At 37.8% G+C, this 19,992-nt stretch overlaps 1 protein-coding gene across 8 annotated transcripts in view; it reads right to left on the bottom strand.

The window, feature by feature from the left end:
- Positions 1-1,074: 1,074 nt before the first annotated feature.
- Positions 1,075-19,992, bottom strand: part of fat1a (FAT atypical cadherin 1a) — a 182,126-nt gene continuing 163,208 nt past the window's right edge. For 6 of the 8 annotated variants that reach the window (XM_048603528.1, XM_048603549.1, XM_048603536.1 and 3 more), the window contains exons 23-29: positions 16,612-16,765; positions 15,606-15,716; positions 14,885-15,510; positions 12,100-12,237; positions 5,337-5,396; positions 3,146-3,181; positions 1,075-2,616 (exon numbers count right to left, since the gene is read on the bottom strand). In XM_048603528.1, coding sequence (XP_048459485.1) covers positions 1,991-2,616; positions 3,146-3,181; positions 5,337-5,396; positions 12,100-12,237; positions 14,885-15,510; positions 15,606-15,716; positions 16,612-16,765 — 1,751 coding nt within the window. In that variant the 3' untranslated portion in view covers positions 1,075-1,990. The remainder of the gene's footprint in view (positions 2,617-3,145; positions 3,182-5,336; positions 5,397-12,099; positions 12,238-14,884; positions 15,511-15,605; positions 15,717-16,611; positions 16,766-19,992) is intronic. The other 2 variants (XM_048603556.1, XM_048603565.1) reach the window with 2 other exon arrangements.

Here is a 19,992-nt window from a genome sequence, read left to right on the forward strand (position 1 = left end):
TGCTTTCCTCAATTTGCTACTACATACAATCTTTAACATAAATAATCATTAAAATAAAAATCAGTGTGAAAAGATAATTTACAAAAAGTCTCCAGTCACAAAAAAGTCATCAATTTTTTGAACTGAACAGACGAAAGTAATAGGAAAGTGACCAAAAAAATTGTTAGTAAACTTAATTTTCTATTAACAAAAGCCTATTAGCACAGTTGTTGAACAGTCCATAAAAGAAATCTGCATTTGTTAATTAGTAATATTTGCCTAAAACAGAAGTTTTGAGAACTTAATCTTCAGTTTAAGAAATAAACTTGTCAAACCTCCCAACCTATAGTAAAATAAAACAATGAGCTGTGGATGCTGGAAATCTGAAACAAAAACAAAAATTGCTGAAGAAACTCAGCAGGTCTGGCAGCAGCTTTGGAGAGAAAAGCAGAGTTAACGTTGAGTCCAGAAATTTAGAAATCTTTCAAAGAGCTTTTCTCAAATGCAAATATATAATCAAACACTCTCAAACTGTTATGGGGTAACAATATCCAGTTAAAGTCAAGGTTTTTGGGACATGCCTGAACTTTGAAATTTAAAGCAAATCTTTAAAAAATGAATTTTAAGACAAGAAATTTGACAAGCATAATTAGCAGTGCTTGTTAATTATTTTCATTTGTTTTGAACATTAATAATTTGAATTGGATAAAAATATAGAAGACTTTTTGCTAGAGTATTTAAGTAATTATAAAAAGTTCCTGAATAAATTATAACAGTAAAATATAAGGTTTTCTTTTTCATTGTGAAAGTGACGTACAATTTTTCCACTATAAGTGGATCAATAAAGTTTTCCAGAATAAATGCAGACATGTAAAGTGTTAAGAGAAAATAATATACGTAAAAGGTCCTGAATTTCAACATAACTTGTCTTGATCTTTCACCAAAGCTACAGCAAAAGACTGGGAAATGCACACTGAAATTCAAGGACACAATATCCACAAAGTATTTGAGCAAAGCAGTTTGTCTAATGTATTTCTGAATTAGTTTCTAGTGATGTTCAAGTATCTCAATTCACAAAGACACAGTAAGAGGGAATTAATTTTCCACAGTTTATTACCAATGCAAAGTAAGAGAGAGTGTTTGCTAATGGAAGTTTCATTTAAAAAAAACCTTAGGACCATTGCACCACATAGAGAGCTTGAGAACATCATTGTCAGGTTTTGCAAAGTTTTGGTTCTAAAAATTCAGAAGGTCCCCTTTCACGGAAATGAATCCACACAATTTACAATTAGAAATGCAATCACTCACTGTTAAGACATTTTTATATATCAGACCCAAACAACATAGCGAAACAAACTGACTCATTCATACCAACTTGGCATTTTGGTACATTCGGTAAAATGTTTAAGGTGAAATGTTTAAATTTACTGGAAATAATAAAATTAAGAGTAAAACACCAATCACTAGTTTGCACATAACTGTCAGGGTATGCCAACGTCAATGCAAGTGATTAACATACTTAAACAGCACTAAAATTCTGAAAAAAAATCCACATAATATCTACAAAATCTAGTTTAAACTATTTAAATCAGAACTGTACATTAAATTTACAAAAGAAATCGCAGGACAGTGAAAAGTCTTTTAAAAAATTAATCTCTGTATTAGAACTACATAAATACAGACCAAGAATACCACAATGATAAGGTGTTTTGTTACTATAATGTCAGATATCAAAATCCTTCAATACTCTGCATGTTGATACTGATACAAAACAACATTCTGAAATGGCACAGCCAATGTGAATGAAATTTGTTAAGTCCAGTTCCAGTAACTCAGGTAAAAGTAACTGATGTGTAGAAACATGCTGCATGATCCAGTGCAGCCATGCTGGAATTAGCTCAACAACACTTGCAAATCAATATGCAAAACAACATGGAGTACTTGTCAAATATAGAAGCTGTAGCATGATGCATTTCCGTTAAAGCCCAGGCACTTTAATTTTTGTTAATCATCAGACTTCTGTGTGTTGTTGAGAATCCAGTGGTGGAATAGTCACATCAAAGTGGCCTTCATCCCCACTTTCATAGTCACTCATCATGACTTCAGATTCTTCCATCTCACAGCACGCTGAAACATCAGAGCAAGAGGCAGTAGTGGATGTATACACAGACATAGACATGTTATCCATAGTGGGTGGTTCAAAATCATCATTGTATGTTAAAGAGTAGGGTGGGAAGGTACCCCTGTAATTGCTTCCAGCAGGGACTGCATTCTGAGGTTCTGAGAGGTCCGCAGAATAGTGGTGATGGGGTAGATACTGATTCATGTTAAAATGCTGTCTATTTTTTGATGCTGAATTGAGACTTCCAGCCATGGGCATGTCCCGGGGTGGCTGTATGGAATCAAACTCATTGTACTCCGGGGGCAGTGGCGGTAGTTCCTCGTGAATTGGAAAACCATCTGGCGGAGGTGGGAAATCACTTTCAATATCATACCCTCCAGGGTAGTAGTCTGTGTCAATCGCATTAGGATCAGAATAAAGAGGGGCTGGGTGCTCCACTACCTCATACTGTGGGTACTCTTGGATACCAGGGAGCTGAACATTTGGCATCCAATCAGAAGTGTCCCAGTGGTATGCTTTTGCACAGAAAAGAAAAAGAGAAAAATTAGAACATTTGGCATTGAACCAGGCCTTTAGTATCATACAAAAATCAAGAACACAAAAAATAATTTATACAGAATTGGTAATTAATGTTAGTGCTGATTGAAGTCTCCACAGTGCAACAGGACACAGTTGAGATGGCACAACTCATTACAAACGACAAGACAAATACATCTTTACCTGCATGTTTTAAAATGACATCAATTCACAGCCAGCACATAACCATAACAAATGTACACGGATTTAAATTAGCGAGCAATGTTATTCTGGTTATATTACAAATGCAGTGGCCACTGTGCTTGGATAGAAACTGCTGGAGTATGATTTAAAAGGTAAATCTTATTGATTTTCTACCACACACATTAATGACTTAAACCAAACATGTGAATAATGGATTAACAATTCACTCTCTTGCAGCTATGCAAATCAACGTGCAGTGAATATTAAAGTAAAAGAGGCCCAGGTGTGAGTACGAGAGAATAAAGGCATGCAGACAAAAGTCACCTCTTGGGTTCTTGAGGTCATGACCCGCAAAAGTTTCTTTAGATGGTAAAGAGCAGGAAAGGGAAGAAGAAAACATGAAATATTAAAGCACCAAAATTCTAAAGAAATGTCTATACTAGCATTCCATGTGATTGCTTGCAACAAACAATTTAAATGCCTGCTTGCTACATACATACACTTTAAAGCAGTTAAGTGCTGTTTACCAGAAGTGATATTTTAAAACCCTTTCATAATACCAAGAAAATGGCTGTGAAAATTTCATAGTTCACAACGACAAAATAAATCTGACTCTCGCTTTAGAAATCTAATTTTAAAAAAAATGCTGTGAAAAGTAAAAAAAATCCAAAGTATTCTCAAACTGAAATGCCTTTCATTTAACAACAGCTAAGATACGTAAATAAATTGTAGAAAACACCCATAAATTTGACAAAGAAAATATCATACAATGACCTAATAATAGAAGAGTCAGTGAAAAGTACTCATTGGTACAATTTTCTCTCAAAGTAATGATTCTCCTAACTTAAGCCTGAGTTTTAAGGTTAAGTGCTTAAACAAAATGTTCTCAATGTTCTACTTCATTACAAAGCTGGGCACTTCCACATCATTCTTGGAGGTAACACAGATGATTCCTGGCAGGATACACTGTTAAAACAAAGAGGCTAAACTGTTCTGTCCACAATCATAGGGCACAACTTGTGTGGGCTCCACTTTCATCAGTGTTCCATCATGGGACACTATGTACCTGCAAAATGCAAATTTAAATGCTAGCGTCAGATGCAGAATTGACTGCAACTCCAACGGATTACATCATTTGGCCATTTTTCAAGATGCAAGGAAGAAGCAAACAGTACACCAATTTGGTTTGTGGTGGATGTTGGGTGCACAGTAAAAATGATCACTAAAACTGGGAAATTTTCAAATTACGGGTTGTACGCCACAAGTACAATTAGATTGTATCCCACATTCTTCACATTTAGGAAGTGGAAAACCTTGCTCCTTTCTCAGTAAAATGTATGCAAAAGTAATATTCTGATCTTATAAGTGAAAGTAGGAGAGTGGTGTGAATTGAATGGGGAATGGGGAGTATGTGACGATTACTACCACCAGCAGCCCCTCCATCACAACATTTCTCAACTTGGCACGCATGCCCCCTCACTCCCTCCTGACCCCTACCCCGCGTTGAAACTTCAGTCTTTTGTCAAATGTCTATTAAAAAAAGGCAACACTGCAGTAATATCTGGGGTGGCCTTAACAATTTGAGAGTGGGATTTTCATACCGAAAGGAAGAGAAATCCTGTTAGCAATCCTCTGAGCAACGAAAGCATATACTGGGAACTGCCAGATTACAAAGTCACCCCAGGAAAATATATCATAGAAAGTAAAGTAAGGGAGGTCTGGTGCTTTAGGCCTGGGACTTTAGGAAATGATTTGGAACCTGTGCGGAATTGCATTCTGGAGACGAGGAGAAGTGGTTGAGTACAAAGCACAGTGGAACAAAATAATGGATTCATCCATATTTTACATGTTTCCGATCCACTGAATTTATGTGCTTAGGTATACTATAAACTTGAATATTTTACTGAAGACTAGCACACCTCACTAATCTTTGGCAACTTGTGCCTGTTGTTATTGCTGCTCCAAGTCACTACTCAAAAAAAACACCAGATGTCTTAAATGGTTGCTAAGCAATTAGATATTATATTTTCCTGGAGAATACCTGTAGTCTATTTTTATAGAATGGCACACAACCTGAAGAGAGAGATAACTAACAAATAGGAGGCAAGCAAATAAAAATGCCAAAGTTATTAGTGAATTTGCAACAGACCATATGCTCCTGAAAATGCATTGTTACAAAACCACATATAAAACTAGTTCCATTATGTGAGGACAATCTTTTACTTCTACATGGAAAAAATGAGAGAGAAAATAGGATACAGGAGAAAAAAATTCAAGCTGCCATTGTTGTTGTTAGGAGAATGACTTGGGAAAATGTCACGTTCTATCAACGCTAAGGGCTCTTACTGGAAAAAGGAAATTTAGTTATGAAAAGATTCAGAATTTTATGATAGTCAAACTACTGCTACATGGATAAACAGCACTCTCACTGCATTTACATACATGTTAAAGACATACAAGAGTTTAATTAACCACAGTACACTTATAACTGAGCTTTGTAAAAAAAAAGATATACCTTCTTTTTCTACCGAGTCAACAACTGCATTGACAAGGTGTATTACAGTCACTATGGAAGCTTGCAGGAGGATTGGGAAGGAGCAGATTGAAATAAATTTACAATTAGTACAAAAATTTAAAATACATTCATATCATCTCTATCCTAGCTTGGCTGTTGTTTGGATTACAAATTTAAAAATGTACAGCCAAAAAATTATTTGCAGTAGCAAGAATATGATTAGAACATAATGAAATAATTAGCAATGCCCAAACATCTGATGGGTTCACTTCAGCTTGAGACGTTTAGTAATCAGTAGCTGTCCCCATTGGTTCTCTGGTTACTCTTTAGCTACGGTTTTGTTAATGAGAAATATACTTCAGAATTGTTTCTTTAAGCTTCACAGAAAATTCACAAGGAATGGAGACAAGCACAAAAAAGTCGTCATTCCCCATTGCCTTAAGTGGGTACATCAGCTAATTTAAGTAAGTTGCTGTGCCTATTTAGTTAAGAGTAAAATATGTCCATAAAAGAAATATCAGAAAATACTAATTTCCTGAGGAAAATTTGAGAGGGACAGATATTTGTAGTTGTGATGCTCTTTAACACTGTGACAGTTCTAGTGGTTGCAAAAACCCAAGAGCAAGGTACCGAGGTTAGAAAACTGCAGCACAGACACTGAGAATAACTACATACTTTCAAAAATAATCCCAATCAGGACAATTTTTTTTTTAAACAAAGGTTAAATGTCTTGGTTGTTACAAGCTGGAGAATTTAATTGCAAGGCATGCCATCTGTGAGCAATTAACACAGATTCCTATGGAGTTCACCTACAAAGCCCCACATCGACATTTTCAGGAACATAACTGGAAACAGACTTTCTTGGTGATCACTGCTCACTTTACAAAGATGTATGTTTCTCAAGTCAAAAGTACTGTGTTAATCATAATATGCTACTGAATTCAAGTTGAACAATTAAAACTGCACACCTATTATCTTTGGAATGTACTTCCAGTTTCCTGCTGAAAGACTATAGATTAATTCATAGTTATTCACAAATTTACACAGCAGTGAAAAAAGCTATAATGGAATCCTCGATAAAGATAAAAGGAAAACAATCAGCGGCTAACTATGAAAATTCTTTAAAAACAGAAAGAACTGTGGATGCTGTAAATCAGGAACAAAAACAGAAGTCTCTGGAAAAGCTCAGCAGGTCTGGCAGCATCTGTGAAGAAAAATCAGAGTTAACGTTTTGGGTCTGGCGACCCTTCGTCAGAGCTCAGAAAATTCTTTACCGAAAGAAGTGATTAGATGGAGAAACACAAATGCATTTCAAAAACAGTCAGTCAGTCATTCAAGAAATTTCCCTATGAAGTTACAAGAATGTTTGTTATTTCTTGTTGGAAGCATTCTCAATTAAGTTTCCAAAAACAAAAATATTGCCGAATTGAAAAAGAAAACAAAACAAAACTAAAATCATGAAAAATATTCAAATTTTGCTACACCATATATTACAACACTCGAATCTTCCACCATTGCCAAGGAGTTCGACTGAACAGACAACAGAATACTGATTTCAAAAATGTGGTGAAGATATTCTAGGTATTTTAAAGATTGATCTCTCTCTGCAAAATCTAATTAATGTTAAACATTTATGTAAGGCTTGACATTAACTTGTAGTTTATTTCAATCTTTGTGGTGAACAAACAGACAGCAAGGGATTTTCTCTCTCAGACGGTACTCAATCTTTAAAATCACAAAACACTGAAGCAGAAGTAGGGCATTTGGCCCATCACATCTGCTCCAAAATTCAATGAAATCAAGGCTGATCTGATAATCCTCAGCTCCACTTCCCTGCTGGTGACCATAACTCTCGATTCCCTTACTCATTAAAGAATGATATCAGCTTTAATAATACTTAATAGTCCAGCCTCAATAGTACTCTATGGACAGAGTCTGCCTACCCAAAGGCAGAAAAAAAATTACCCTTCACCTCTATCTTAAATGTTTGACCCATTACACTGAGATTACACTCTGGTTCTAGACTCTTCCAAACAAGGAAACATCCTCTCCGCATCTACCTTGTCAATCCTCCTAAGAATCTCATATGCTTCAATAAGGTCACCTCTCATTCTTTTAAACTCCAATGAGTACAAGATCAACTTATTTGAGCTCTCACCTCCAGAAAATCCCTCAATGCTCAGAATCAACTAAATGAACCTTCTCTGGTTCATCTCTAATGCCAGTATATCTTTCCTTAGACAAACTGTTCACAGTATTCCAGATGTGGTCTTACTCATACCTTGTATAATTTTAGCATGACTTCTCTATTTTTATACTTCATTCCTTTTGAAATTAAGATCACCAAAACATGCCAGCTTCTGTGATTCATGCATGAATACTCCCAAATCTGTGCTGCTGCTTTCTGCAGTCTTTCACCATTTAAATAATATCCCCAGTCCTCTATTATTCCAACCAAAGTGCATGACCCCACATTCTCTCACACTATGTTCCATCTAACAAACTCTTACTCACTCACTCAACCCATCTGTATCCTTCTGTACACATTGTGTCTTACTCACTCTTGCCTCGCCACCTATTTTTCTGACATTTGCAAACTTGACAATAGTACATTCTCTTCTGTCATCCAAGTCATTAGTACATACAAATAAATTGCAGCCCCAGCACAGATTCCTGTGGTACTTCACAGGTTGCCATCATGAAACTGCCCCTTTATCCAACCCTGTTTTCTATTAGTTATGCAATCCTCTAACCGTGCTAATATACAACCCCACATCATATGCTCCTATCTTATTAAATTGCCATATATGTGGCACCTTATTGAATGCCTTTTGGAATCTGTGGAATTCTTTACCACAGAGGGCTGTCAAGACTGGGTCATTAACTATATTCAAGGCAGAGATAAAGAGATGCCTGGTCAGTAAGAGAATTGTGTTCTGGGGTAAGGCAGGCAATGGGAGTTGATAGTTATCTCATCAGCCATAACCTCTTGAATGATGTAGTCGTCTTGATGGGCTGAATAGCCTACTTCTGGTCACGCAAGTCTTATGGTCTTTAGAGGCAGTGAGCATAATTAGTTATATAATGGCTTAGGAGAAGTGGTTCCCTAGTCTGCAGGTCCTGGCTCAATTTCTTGAAACTCCATCTAATATGAAGCAGGAATCTTTTTGTCAAGCTATCCTCCATGAACTGGCAGAGTACTGAGCTTGGACATTTGGAGTGAGGAATTTTAACACAGTAATGGAAGAGATGTTGTTCAAGTCTTTTACAGAACCAGGAATTGTCTGAGGAGGAGAAGCATGACACAAAGACCTGACAGCAGAAGGCCAGAGCCATTAATTTACATGCAGTTAGCTGTTTTGTGAGTTCTACTTTTTTTTCTTTAAATTGGGTAGTAGCTTAAACTAGCACTAAGGATATTTAATTACAGTATTACATTCAATATTAGTTATGTTAAACTGGGTAAAATAGCTACAAGTAATTCCTTAAGTGATATTTCAAAACCTGAAATATTAGTTAAACTACTTACGCTTAATATGGCAAGGCAAGCAATGTATTGCAGCTGTACTATGTGGGAGCTGGTGGATACCACTGTGATTTATAGCAACCACATCTGCACTAAGTGCCTGCGGCTCAAGAAACACTGGCTCAGAGATGATAAACTGGAAGTCCCAGCTTCAGATTGCACAAATCATCATTTTGCAAAGTATAGGATTGAGAAGACAGGTCCTGGAACAGTCAGTGTCTAGGTTGGATTGAATGTTGTAGGGTCATTGCCAGATGAGATTGCTTAAGAATCTAAGAATTGGTTAACACTTGAACTCAGAAGCACCTACATCGGAGGGTTTTGACGCATTGCATGTAATCATTCAAGATTTCCTAACATTCCAAACATTCTAATATTTTCCTGGTCAGTGCCTTGTCCTGCCCCATCTTTACTATATAGCTCAACGAAAAGCCATCGTCCCGACTCCTGTCTTCCATGAATTCCATATTGTCTATCATGACTCAAGCCAGTGCTTCCAAAATTTTCTTTCTATAACTCCATTTTGAGACTTAAAAATTATTGTGATCCCCTAGGGAGAATTGAGAGAATGCAATCGAGGTATTATAATATGGTCAGAACTACTCGTTGGCCACTGCTTCCTCAGAGATAACTTATATCTTGTGTTAATGGTGCAACAGAAATGCTTTGCAAGATTCCCATGTTAACTAATTTTGGACAATTTCAGTTCCACTCCTAATTTACACGTTTAAGCAAAAAGTTGTGTCTAATTTAGCATCAATTGGACAGTTTCCCCAGAGAGACTTTTCCAAGCAGCAAAGTCCTTTGAGATAACATTCAGGATATCAACCAGCCAGCCTTTTGTCACCTGCCTCACCATGGAGTCATTAAACACATCTCTGGCCTCATTTATGAGATCCATAGGGTCTCAAAGATTTTCCTGCAAAACACCAGGGATTCAGTCACCCACAATGAACACACTATCCTCAAACATGAAAGGCCAACTCTCTTGTGGATTCAATAGTTGAAAACATTTAAGGGAAATATCTCCGAGCAGTATTCAGCCTCATGTACTTTGTTCAAGTGGCTCTAATTCATGTGCAATTTAACAGGGGCTGCTGACAGGCCATCCACCTGTGGGAGGTTATCATAGTTGTGCCCAGTTTGTTACTACTCTTGCCTTGCATCCACGTTCATGCTTGCAGCAAATGTACAACCACAAGGGACTATGGACAGAAGGAAATCTGAAGTATATGTTTCTCCAAGCAACTTTTGCTCCCCAATCCACATGTGCAAGTGCATCAGCACCAGAGCAACTTTTGGCAAGCCTGAGTATAAAACAGCATCAGATTGGAATTTTACCTCTGAAGGGGAACTCTACACAATTAAACTGTGATGAATGCAAAAGAATGCTCAGCTTCTTTAGTGATCCTTGTGGTCATTAAGGAGCAGCTTTGGTTTTAAAAAACAGAAGTTGCAATGGATCCAAGCAGTAGCACCAACACAACTATAGTTTTTATTTGGAGTGCAACCCTTTCCCCACCAAGGACTTATCTTTAGCTGGATGCTGTCAAAAATATGCAGCATCTGCAAAGTGCAAGCTCCCTGTGAAAACGTAACAGCCACCATAATGCATGTATAACATGTCAGGGTGGCCCCAGGTCCAATTTCCAGCCAGCCTTGGACATGTTGGTATGAAAAACATCTTCGAGTTTATTTCTGAGCCTCTAACATTGATGTCAAGCAGAATACAGTGATAAACGTCTTCACTTGGAAGGACGTCATGAGATCTTCTGAAGAAATCATGCCAGAAGGTAAGAATACTCAAAATCAAACCATCTTTGTGCATTACAATCCATTTAAAACGCAGCATTACAAGATGACAGTTCACTTAAAAGAAAATTAGATGGCATTTAAAATGAGCTGCAAAATCACTATTGCAGAAGCCAATTTCCAAGCCATAAGTTTTGACAAACGCACATTCTTGATTTTGATCATTGCCATGCAGATGAATCAGTTTATATTCTTGAAGCCAGCCTGCAACTTACAAATAAATGTTCTTTGGCATAGGCATAAGGCAAATGGCCTTCTTTTGTGTTTGTACCAATCTGAACTCAGAATTTTGTATATGCGCCTTATGAAATCACAATTCTGATATTTCAAAACTAACATGCTGTCTTAAGGTATATTCATATCAAGTACTTAAAACAATATTCTCCAAATTATACATTACATCTGATGTGAATTTAACAATTAGTATTAGATACTGTAGCTTCACCTAAAAAGGTAGTGACCTTTACAGGCCACTGATACGTTTTAGAGCTAAATTTTGGGAGTTCCACTTTCCCTCTTCAATGCGCTTCTTTGCATCATTAACTGCCGTCTTAGTTGGAGCCTTTATGCCAATAAAACACAACAACCCAAGGTTGACCTCATGTAAAATGGCAGACAACTCCATTGATGGATCTCAACAACTTTGTTAATATTGTCTACCATTTGTATTAGTGACATGAGGGAATATTCAGGACAGTGTCATAGTCTCATTACATGGAATTTTTTTTTAAATTTTATTTTGAATAAATTTATTTGGATATGTTACAATATACCTCTAAGGCAGGTGGGGACACTGTCACTGTGCTACAAGAACTTCAAGGTCTTGCATCATTATAGTTATTTAACTAAGTTTGCTAATATTAGCAATCAAGAATTAGTGACTCTTACGAGCCATGTAATATTAAATCAGGTAACTACAATTTTTTTTAAAAACTACTACTTTAATTGGAAATCAATAGTTAACAATGAAACTATCGATATCAGAGAATCCCACTTCTCTCAAACTTCCTCTATTTTTGCAAACTTAAAACAGAATACTCATTAAATTCTGTTCTACTGAGACCTGACCTAAATGGGAGGTAAAAGCCTCAGAAAAATGAAATTTTCCTATAGCCACTTAAACATTTTAACAAAATGTATTGAAATCCAAAAATTAAGTCAAAGCTGGAAGTCACTTCATTAGTACGATGTATATTCAATATGCAATACTCAAGATTTTTAGTAGGCTTTTTGTTAGTAATAATATGAACAGGCAGCGAAACTTCAGGCATTAATTGCAGGAAAATGTATAACCATCTTCAGATGACTGTTGTAGAGAACTGACAAAAAAAAACCCATTGGATTCCAAAAACTTTAGTGTCCTCTAAAAAAGGCAAACTGCTAACAGTATATGACAATATAGATTTTGATGCCTGAAATTCTTACCATTGTCATCACATGATTCAGACTGGAAAGAGCTAAGGGATTGTACTTCCGAGATGCTTCCTCGTGTGTTAAAAGGATGACAAGCACTGTCCTCAACAGGCTTCTTTGATAGACAAGGATCGAGATCCACCATTTTAGCTATTAAGTAGACAAAATCAACGTGAATTTTTTTTTTAAATGTCTGAAAATCCAAAAAAAACACTTGTGCTTTTAGCAGCTGCAATGTACAAAGCTTGTATAAGAAATGGATTTATAGCGTGCACTTTTGGAGGCAAGAGAGTTTGAAGGAGTCAAAACCATGTTTTATTTGCATATCAAGTAGCATGTTAAGGTTTTAAGTATTTTGCACACAAGTGCTACCACAGAAGTAAAATCACCTTTGTCAGGTTTTTAAACTGCTAATGGCTACTTAATGTTTCCTAATTCAACGGCTGCTCGATTAGCAAAAACAATATTTAATGGGTGTATATCATAAAGCTACTTGTAAAATATTCTAAAATAACTGGGCTTTTTGAGCTGCTGATATAGTTATCAATCGAACAGTTAAATAGGAGTTAGATCATAATGTACCATACAATTCGCAACCAATATTATTAAATAAATGTTCACAATGTAAGGGAAAGAGCAGATAGATAAGTAGGAAGTTTTAATTTTAATATGTTTATGGGATGGGGGATTTGCAAGCTGAACAAGCATCTGTTGCTCATTAGTAATTGCTCTGGAGAAGGAGGTAGTGTGCTATCTTCTTGAACTGCTATAGTGCTTGGTGTATGGAGAGGCCCACAATGCTGTTAGGAAGATATTTCCAGGATTTTGACCCAGTGACATTGAAAGAATAAACACAACCAAATCCAGGACAATTAGGTAAAGACCTGTGGATAGTGGAAATCAGAAATGAAAACAGAAATTGCTGGAAAAAACGCAGCAGGTCCAACAGCATCTGTAGAGAGAAAGGAAGCTTGAGGAAGGATCATTGGAACCAAAGTGTTAACTCTGATTTCTCTCCACATTTGCTGCCAGACCTGCTGAGCTTTTCCAGCAATTTCTGTTTGTGCGCCCGGGACGATTAGGGATGGGCGATAAATGCTGGTCCAGACAGCAATTCCCACAGCCAGAAAACAAAAGTTCCAAGTAAGAATTGTAAAAGAACTGCCGATGCTGGAGTCAGAGGTAACACAGTGTGGAGCGGGAGGAACACAGCAGGCCAGGCAGCATCAGAGGAGCAGGAAAGCTGATGTTTCAGGTCAGGACCCTTCTCTATTCCAAGAAAGAATGCTGTGTGGCTCTGGAGGGGAACTTGCAGGTGGTTGAGCTCCCTATCTGTTGTCCTTATTCTTCCAAATGGCAGAGATTGCAGACTTGGAAGGTAAGCAGCCTTAGTGAGTTGCTGCAGTGCTACTCGATACGTAGTGCATACTGCATACATAGTGAAGAGAAAGTAGAAGTTGCAGCAGGAAGACGTGGTACCTATCAAGGGGGCTGCTTTCTCCTCGATGGTGTCCAGCTTCCAAACTGTTACTGGACCTGCACTCAACCAGACACTCCTGTCTTGTGTGTTGTAGCTGGTGGGCAGGCTTTTGGGAAACAGGAGGAGTGTTATTTGTCACAGAATTCCTAGCCTCTTGTGGTTACAGTAGGCAGGTCCAGTTCAGTTTCTGGCCAATGGCAACCCTCCCAGCAAAAGTCTCACTCCTGACTTTCCTGAGTTTTCCATCACCTACAAGGCATAAATCAGGAGTATGATCAAATGCTCCCTACTTGCCTGGGTAAATGCCTCCATCATACACTTAAACATTTACTCCCTGCACCACTGGGAAGCAGAAGCAGTAGTGTGTACCATAGACAGCACATTCCAAACCCACAACTCCTACCACTGAGAAGGACAAGGCATCAGAAACATTGAAATATCACCACCTGCAGGTTCCTCCCCAAGGTACTCTTGACTTGGAAATATATTGCAGTTCCTCTATTCATTGGGTCAAAATCCTGGAACTCTACCCTTTACAGTTGCAGCAACTCAAAGCAGCAGCTCACCACCACCTTCTCAAGGGCAATTAGGAATGGGTAATAAATATGGGTGAGGAATACGTTTGCACTTGTGTCAATTCTTTGGGGATAGGTATCACCACTGCCAGTGAAGAAAACCTTGCAGCTGGCCACACATGTTGCAGTGTGGCAACTGCTTCCAGCACAAATCTAGGTAGCACCACCTCCCATTCTCTGAAGTGTGGGAAAAACCCATTAAAATCATTTCTCAGTCCTGTGTGGGTGCATTCTGTCATAACAAATATCGCCATCTCAATCGATGAAGAAAAGCCAACTCTACTTAACATTGTTATGTTGTCCACATGCTGACTGAAATAATTTCATATGGATGCTGCACAATCTTGACTGCTGATAGTATCACTCAGTTTGTACTCCTTGTTTACTGCCTAAAACAGGTGTCATCAACCCAGAACTTGGAATATAAATGCATTATTACAAAACTGAACAGAAAGGGATGGTAGCAGTTCACCTATTTGAAATACTGCGGATACTAGAAATCTGCAAAATAAAAAAGGACAGGAAATGCTGGAGAAACTCAGCAGGTCTGACAGCACGTATGGAGAGGGAAATAGAGTTAACGGTTCCAGTCTGATATGATTCCTCAGAATTGTTAACTATTTCTCTTTCCACAGCATGTGTTGTCTGGAATAGTGCGGCAATTGTTCAAAGGCAAAGTGAAAAGGAAAGAAATGGCCAATTTATAAAGAATGAACCATAATGACAACATTAAAATACTTACCATCGTAATCATAGTCCCAACTAGGTTTTTGTATGGAATCACAGTCTGAAGGAGAGTTGGATGGAGGAGGAGGAGGTAGGTTTGGAGCAACGCTGCACACAGCCACTGTTTTCCGGTGGCCATGCGTAGAGTCAGGATTAAACGTGCTGAATTCTGGATGTTCTGGTATAGCAGATCCCTCAAAAGAATTTCGATCGAGATTATTTCTAGAGTCACTTGGAATACTAGGCGTGTAAGAGATTGGGCGAACAGGCACCTGAGGTGGAATATCTGAATAGATGGTTTTGTTAATTTTAGAGTCAAAGTAATTCTTTTGCAAGAAAGTTGCAGCTCCAATACGTTTTTCACCGGTATCCTTACGTTGCTTCTTTTTACAAATCTTCTTACGGAAGACAACAAAAACTAAAACCAGGATGAATATGGAAGCAACAAAGACTATGATTCCAATGACTTCTTCTAGCCCAATGTTCCAAGGCGTTGATACATACTTGTTAACAACAGTATCGTCACAAAGTTTTCCACCAAAGCCATGGGTACAGTTGCAAACGAAGGATCCATAAGTGTTTTCACACTTTCCTTCATTAAGACATGGACTTTCATGACATTCATCAATATCAGCCAAGCATCTAGAACAATAACAAGGTAAAAGGAAAACGTGAATTCCTTTAAAAGAAAAATACTGAAAAAAAAATCTAAAACTGCAGTTATACAAAACACATACCTTTCTCCTCGGTAACCTTGCTCACACTCACAGACAGGCCCATCAAGGCTATCGATGCATCTCCCATTATTTTTACAAGGATTATCTTTGCAGTATGGACCCAACTGACACCTAAAATCAATACAGATTAAATCACTAAATTACTTTATTCCATAGGAAGTATTTCAATGCAGCAACTGATCAATTTTAAGTTTTTGTGGCCAGATTGAAACCGAAGAGAAAATCAGGAAGGTAAAATGCAACTTTGGTGGGGAATAAAAATGGCGGATGATTAGCTGCCGATTATGCATCTGCCTGATCTCCTTTGCATTGAAAATTGTGCCTCCACCAAATTTGAAATTTATTCTCCGTGAACAAAAACTACTTGAGCAGGTCACAGTTCAATCAATAACAATGAGACTGACCTCTGCACATTCCTTGCGGCAACACTCTAAATGAAGCATGAATTTAACAAAGGTGGCTGGGTTGAGTCAAAGAGGGCTGGGACAGAGTGGGGAGAATTTCCTCCAGTGGGAAAGAGCAGCCCACACTTCCCCGCCTGACAGGAGGCCTTGCAGTCAAGACAACTGGTCCAAACACACATTTTGCCTCCAAAATTCCCTTCTGCATTTAAAATAGAGGCAGAGGTGGAACTAGACTTCAAGTTGCTCTCAAGAGGCCACAGAATGGACAGGAAAGTACTGGAAAGGCCAACTATTATTTTATGAGCTCCCCAACTGCTTTCAAATACAGAAGGCTGTAAAATCCAGCCCTAAATACATGAATGCTTCACTGTAATCAAACAACTCCTAAAATTCGGCTATCGTGCACCATCTTCAAAGTAATAAATACAGACACAACAGTTTAAAATGTGAAAAACATGCTTTCAATCTCAGTAATATATTTCAAACTTAATGCACTTCAGCAAATTCAGGAAAGATAGACCATTTTATAATGTTTCAGATAATACTTCATCTAATTTAGAAGTTAATTAAATTTCTGTCCAACATGTGACAAAAAAACTAACCTTTGTCCTTTATACTGTCCTCTACATTGACAGATATAATCATCATTCACTGGAATGCAAGAACCACCATACAGACACGGATTAGAGGCACAAGGGCTGACGGCAATCTCGCAATGAATACCATCAAATAGAGAAGTACATTTACAAAAGTAACCTGCAAAAATAGAAACTCATGTAAAGTTGAGTGACTAAAGACAATTAAGGAATTAAAAACAAATCAATAGTGAAATCGCAAAACAAGAAACACAGTATGTAGAATAAACATGCACTGAAGAAAGCACAATTTCAGCAGCATGGTGCTCACTTCTTTAAATCAGCAATCATTTTGAAATAGCTGTCAATTCCCCTACCACCAAAACCTCTGGCCAAAGGAGTCAATGACTCACACGAATTTTTAAGTAATTTATCACCTTAGGTAAAATTAGGTCTTTTAATGTTTTGCCAAATAAAAATGAGATTGATAGAAAGTGGCAAAATGCATGTAATCAAATTAATTAGTGTACCTTAAAGTTCTGGATGTAGTGCTCAAAGTACAACCTTCTGTAAGCATGTCAGAAATAAGGAAAGGGTAAAAGGAGGAGGAGGAGGGCCAATTAAGGACCCAAAACGCGATTCACACTTAGCAAAAGGCATGACTGAAGTGTTAAATTAATACAATGCATCAGTCTTTACCTATGAAGCAGACAGTACCCAGGCCATGTTGATAAAGGAGGAATCAAGTCACTAGAAGGGTTCAAAGTCAATAAGGAGATGGTCTTCGTTTAACCGTCAGTACTTAAAGTTGATAAGGTACTCTGGGACTGGGTAAGATGCATTCAACAATATTGAACAAAACGAGTGTCGAAATTGCAGAGGCACCCACAATAAACTTCTAATCTTCCTGTGATTCAGGGGAGGCGTTAGAGGATTGGAGAATTGCAAAAATTGCACTCTTGTTCAAACAAAGTAAAGATCAGCCCAGCAATTACAGAGCAGTCAACTTAACTTCAGTGAGGAAATTTCAAGAAAAAATTTGGGACAGACTAATAGTCATATGGAAAAATCTGGATTGATTTGGAAGAGTCAGCACGGATTTGTTCAGAGAGAAGAGTGTCTAACTTATACTTTTTCAGAACTAACAGTGATTTGATGAGGTGAAGGCTGTTGATGTGGTGATACAGTGCCACATAACAAACTTGAGAGGGAAATTTAAGTCATGGAATAAAATGGACAGCAGCAACATGGACCCTAAATTGGCTCAGGGATGGGAGACAGACAGTAATAGTTAATGGGTACTTTCTGAGCTGGAAAAAAAATAGTAGGGGAGGTGCCCAGAGGCAATATTGGGATCCTTGCTTTTATTGACATTTTAAAAAAATTAATTCATGGAGCATGGGAATCACTGGCTAGGCAAGCATTTATTGCCTGCTCTAATTGTTAGGGGTCAATCACACTGCTGTGGGTCTGGAGTCAAACATAGGCCAGACCTGATAAGGACGGCGGATTTCCTTCCCTAGAGGACATCAGTGAACCTGATTTGATTTCCCAATAACTGACAATGATCTCATGGTCACCCTTAAACTCTTAATTCCAGATTTTTGTTTAATTCAAATTCCACCACCACCAAAATCCAACTCCCCTGAAAATTACCTGGGTCTCTGATTAATAGTCTACTGATGATACCATTAGGCCATTGACCTAAGTCTTGGCGTCTTAAGAAAATTTCAAAGTTTACCGGCAATACAAAACTAGTGAGAATTGTAAACTGAGAAGTGGAGAGTGTAGAATGTCAAAAGGACATTGATATATTGGAGAAGTGGATGGATCAGTGGCAGATTAAGTTCAATGTGAAGAAATGTCAGGTAATGAATTTTATTACAAAGAATATGGAGGGTCAGCATAAACTAAAATGCACTATTCTGAAAATGTTCAGGAGCACACAGGCCTGGGCGTATATGTACATAAATCATTAAAAGTTACAACAAATAGGGAGAGCTGTTAATAAAGCATACAGCATTCTAGGCTTCATTAATTGAGCATAGAACACAACAGTAGGGAGGTTATGCTGAACTTAATTTGGACACTCATTAGACTTTAACCAGGCTACTGTGCAGAGTACTGGTTCTAAGTACCACGCTGTAGAGGGATATGATTGGAGATATGGCAAAAAGACATTTTGTCTGAGAGATGGCACATTTCATTAATGAGAATAGATTCAAGAAAGTGGGACTGTTTTTCCTGGAAGATGGAAGGCCAAGAGGAGATCTGACAAGACCTTTTCAACAATCATGAAGCATCTGGACACAGTGGATAGTGAAAGTGTGTTCCCACTCAATCAGTTTAAGAATCAGATGGCTCAGTTTTAAAGTGGTTTTGCAGAAGAAGCAAACACAAAATGAGAATTTATTTTTTGTACACAGCATGTAGTTGAGATATGGAGTTCACTGCTTGGAAATATGGTAAAGACAGGTTCAATCGAGGGATTCATTAATTAAAGTGCCCAGGGAGCCAGTGCAGACATGTTGGGGTGTATGGCCTCCTGCACTGTAACAATTCTGTGAAGCAGTAGGTCAAGATGTTGATTTTTTGCAGATTTGTTTTCTTTTTCATTCATTCACGGGTTGAGGGCATCGCTGGCTAGGCCAGCATTTATTGCCCAGAGGGCAGTTGAGAGTCAGCCACATTGCTGTGGGTCTGGATTCACATGTAGGCCAGACCAGGTAAGGGATGGCAGTTTCCTTCCCCAAGGAGCATTAGTGAACCAGATGCGTTTTTCTGACAACTGACAATGGATTCATGGTCATCATTAGACTCTCAGCTCCAGATTTTTTTTAAAAATTGAATTCAAATTCTACCATCTGTCATTCCTGCGACTCTGGATTAACAGTCCAGTGATGATAACACTGGACCATCACCATCCTGATGGGGAGTGCAGTGACATCCAGAATTCTGAAGCATTGCTATATTTAATAAGTGAGGGGATGAGTTAGAGTTCCTTGCCTCCTTTTTGTAACATGCTACACTATAGTTTTAGTGAGAGCATTAACATTTACAGAACTCCAAGTTTTATTTGATGTGCAAATCTGAAATTTGGCATGTTTTATTTGGTGCGAAAATTTAAAATTGATTTACCAATGACAAAATGGATTTCTGCTCTGTGACTACTTAATTCAAATGTCATAAAACCTGCAATTTAAAATCAGATCTAAAGCCAATGTTTCAGAACTTTTTATGCATTCTGATGGTGGAAGACTTCATGCCTGACAAAATAATTTTAACTGTTAAGGAGATAACTGGTACAATCTGCCAGTTCTTAAAAAGAATTAATAGTCAACAATCTTTGCGTGAAACCAGCCTCACAGTGTAAGACACTTTGCTCTATGTCAATACTTCGAAGATTGA

This window comes from Rhincodon typus, chromosome 1 (assembly GCF_021869965.1).
Source record: "Rhincodon typus isolate 14 chromosome 1, sRhiTyp1.1, whole genome shotgun sequence".
In the NCBI taxonomy this organism is placed as follows: Eukaryota; Metazoa; Chordata; class Chondrichthyes; order Orectolobiformes; family Rhincodontidae; genus Rhincodon; species Rhincodon typus.